The following is a 3417-nucleotide window of genomic DNA, read 5'->3' as shown; positions in this document are numbered from 1 at the left end:
TGGGGAGGGAGTCAATGAGCAGAGGCCTCATTGGCCTGTTTTCCCGGGGTCCCCTGTTTCCATGGATGTGGTAGGGAGAGGTCATACAGGGCTATGCTTTCTGCTTTTCCTTTTTGCTTCCCTTTCCTTTACAGAGAGTGGAGGCCCAACTCATAGAATGCCTCCTGATCGTGTTGGCCATGTACAGTGGACTGCAGCAGGGATTCCTCTCCTGCGAGCACACTGGGTAGCCCTGTGTGCATAACCCTGCTGCATCTGCCCCTTAAGAACACAGTACTCCAGAGCCGCCCATGTGGAGAAGAGAGAGGCACCACTTATCTTCTTGTGCCTGGAGAAGGGCCAATGGTGATGGCAGTTATCTGCCCACAGTGAAGCCACAAGGTCCTTCCCAGCTGCAATGGGGTAGGTGACAGTTGATCCCTGACAAGGTTGAATGAACCCAGCAGCCAACATGACCACAGACCCACAGAGAGGGGCAATTTCAGATCCTGGAAAAACATCTCACATGCAAACAGTAGTGAACAGGGCACTCCAAAATGGGCCCTATATTTCTGAATTGTTACACTATACTGATAAGGTCACTTGGGTCACAGGTACATGGTAGAGTGTCAGAAGAAAAGTGGGTCAGAGGGTGAAAGCAGAGGACTGCACCCAGGGATGACTGTTTCCTCAGGGAGAAGAAACTCGGCTGCAGAAAAGCATCCCTCTGGTCCGGCTGTGCTGGATGAAGAAGAGAAAGGGATGGTCTGCGCAGAAGCATGGAGTTAAACTTTTGCACAGCACCATGAATCTACAGGCTGTGGCAGCTGCAGCTTCAGTACCCTCCTCATTGACCTCCACAAAGGACTTGTGCACGACCTTGGACAGATGCAGGTCTCTCCTGGATGACATTCCAGAAAAGTCTGCCCTGGCCTCATTGAAGGCATCAGTCATGCGCAGGCTGCGAAGGACTTCCTCCAAATCATAATTTTCCTGTAGCTTAAACTGAGGGAGGAAAACCTCCACCTCCTCTTCGTCCATCATGTCTGGGTTGGTCCACTCTATGTATTTCTCATAAGTAAGTTCCTTCTCCACCTAGAAGGGAGATGAACATGTCAAGACCGAGCTCATGCTGTCACACAGGGCCACCTGCGATAATGGCGATGCTCCATGTTGTGATTGCGAGCCTCACCTTGGCCAGAGGTGGTGCTAGAGGTAACCAAGGTAAATAGACAGAGCTCAGGGACAGCTCTGCAGGAGACCTTACCTAGCATCTGCAAGGCCCTGGGTTCCATCCCCATCACAGACACAAAAAAATAATATAAAATAAAAGGCCAACTGGGAATGGGGGAAAGCAGCTACACCAGAAACCCAAATGCCCTTCCCCTGCCATCACAGCCTCGTTATGGCTTAGTGCTCCTTACCGTTTTCAAGTCAATGTGTTCATCGGGCAGCATGATGATCATATTCAGCTCCTCACTGATGTAGGGAAGGACCAGAATCTTGGTGAATATTTCCCCTATATAGGTCATTTTAAAAGCAGACTTCTGAAACATCATTTGCACAGGCTTCTCCTCATTCTGTAAGGAAATGGACAACTGTTAAGTAGAAACATGACCCAGCTGGCACAGTGGACTAACTCCACAGAGGCGCCCCCTGTGGGCCCCAGGAACACTCTTGACCCAGCTTCTAGGACAGGCCATGAGGTTCCGCCTGAACCCCTGTTATGGTTACACACCAAGTGTCCCCAGAGGCCAGTGTGTTAAAGGTTTTATCTACAGTGTGGAGCTATTGGGAGGCGGTGGAACCTTTCAAAGGCAGGGCCTAGTAGAAGTTAGGTCATTGGGGCAAGTCCTTGGAGGGGACTGTGAGACCCAAGCCCTTCCTCTCTCCTTCATTTCCTGACTGAGCTGACCAGTTTTGCTTGATCAACTGCTCCCAACTCTTCCATCCACCACCCCCATGCCTAAGAGCAAAGGGTCTGCCTCATCATGGATGGGAAACTTAAATTTTGAGCTCAGATGAATCTGTCCCTTTTTAAGTAGATTATCTCATTATTTGGCACACTGAGAGAATGCTGACTAACAAACTGCCCAACACCAAGGTGCCCACACTCACACACAACACCTTTTTGGTGACTTCACCTAGTCTTACTACTTTGAACTTAATCCACGAATTTACAGTTCTAGCCAGGACCTCTCCCCTGGACTCCAGGCTCATGGATTATACTGGCTGCATGACACCCACACCTAGACCAAAAGAAAGTCCTAATGTCACACATGACTGTGGGATCCTTATATCCCCTTCCTGCTCCATCTACACCTCTGCCCATCACAGTTGGCAGTAACACCATGCATCCAGTTGTCAAAAGCCACGGTGCGTCTTTGCTCATGTCTTTCTCTTACACTCTGCATCTCACTCCTTAGCAAATTATGGTGGCTCTACCTTTGAAATACAACCAATACCTCATCTGATGTTCTTTCTTCCACTGCCATCACCCTATCCCTGGAATTCAGAGATGACCTCAGAGGGATCCCAGTGAACATAAGTCAGATCACACCCCTCTGACTGGACACCCTTCCATGACACCCCCTCTCCTGGGAGCAAGATCTGAAGTGCTCAGTACATCCTATAATCACAACAGCTCATCTCTCATTCCTTGTCTCTCCTCGCCTCCTGCTACTCTCCCTCTGCTGGTTCCTACATTCACAGGGGTCTCTATTGAAAATCAGGGTCATTCTATCTCTCCTCTGTCCACTCATCCCTAAAACCTAGAGAGTGTAGCCTTTGTCTCTTCCTGGTCTTTACTCAAGTATCACCCTCTCAGTGAATGCTTCCTTGATAGACCTGACCTGCAACTGTACCCCCAACCACAGCTTCCTGTCTGCTTCCTTTGTGTCTCTGGAGCACTTACCACTGCCTAATAACTACTAATATCTCATTTACCCTTCTGGTCTCTCCCTCGAGAAAATGTAAGTTTCATGGGGCAGACAAGTTCAGCAGGTCAATACCCAGCACATCGTAGGCACTCAGTTAACATCAGCTAAATAAATGAATAAACAAACTGATGAGCAGAAATAGCAAAGGGCCATCCTCAGACCAAGAGAAAAAGATAGAGGACAGTGATCACATCCTGCCCTACAATACTGCTTAGTTAATGAATACTCCACAGTTTGATACCAGCAGATACTCTGAAATTTTTCTAATTCCATGCAACAGGCACAGCTGAGGGAGCTCCCTAGTTGTCTGGCACAGCACACCATTCCGGATCAAATGGAGTAACCAAAGACATATCTGCTGTCACTTTCTGTCTCTGCCTTGTCAAGCTTGCCTGAACTAGACCTCAGCCACAACAGTCTCCTGCCCTTGGCTCCTCAGACATGTCCTTGGCCAGAACTTGGCACACTTTTTCAATAAATGGACGGACAGTAAATATTT

At 48.6% G+C, this 3417-nt stretch overlaps 1 protein-coding gene across 1 annotated transcript; it reads right to left on the bottom strand.

Annotated features, from left to right (window-relative positions):
* Window positions 1-669: 669 nt before the first annotated feature.
* On the bottom strand, window positions 670-2474 carry LOC144256504 (serpin B6-like). Its single transcript, XM_077801547.1, has 3 exons — window positions 2445-2474; window positions 1404-1577; window positions 670-1074 (listed from the first exon to the last, which is right to left on the bottom strand). Exons 1-3 carry the CDS (start codon window positions 2472-2474, stop codon window positions 670-672), a joined length of 609 nt encoding a protein of 202 aa, XP_077657673.1.
* Window positions 2475-3417: the final 943 nt, after the last annotated feature.

The sequence above is a fragment of the Urocitellus parryii genome, chromosome 8 (assembly GCF_045843805.1).
Source record: "Urocitellus parryii isolate mUroPar1 chromosome 8, mUroPar1.hap1, whole genome shotgun sequence".
Classification (NCBI taxonomy): Eukaryota; Metazoa; Chordata; class Mammalia; order Rodentia; family Sciuridae; genus Urocitellus; species Urocitellus parryii.
Note: the sequence above shows the minus strand (reverse complement) of the source record. Positions and strands in the feature narration are given on the sequence as shown.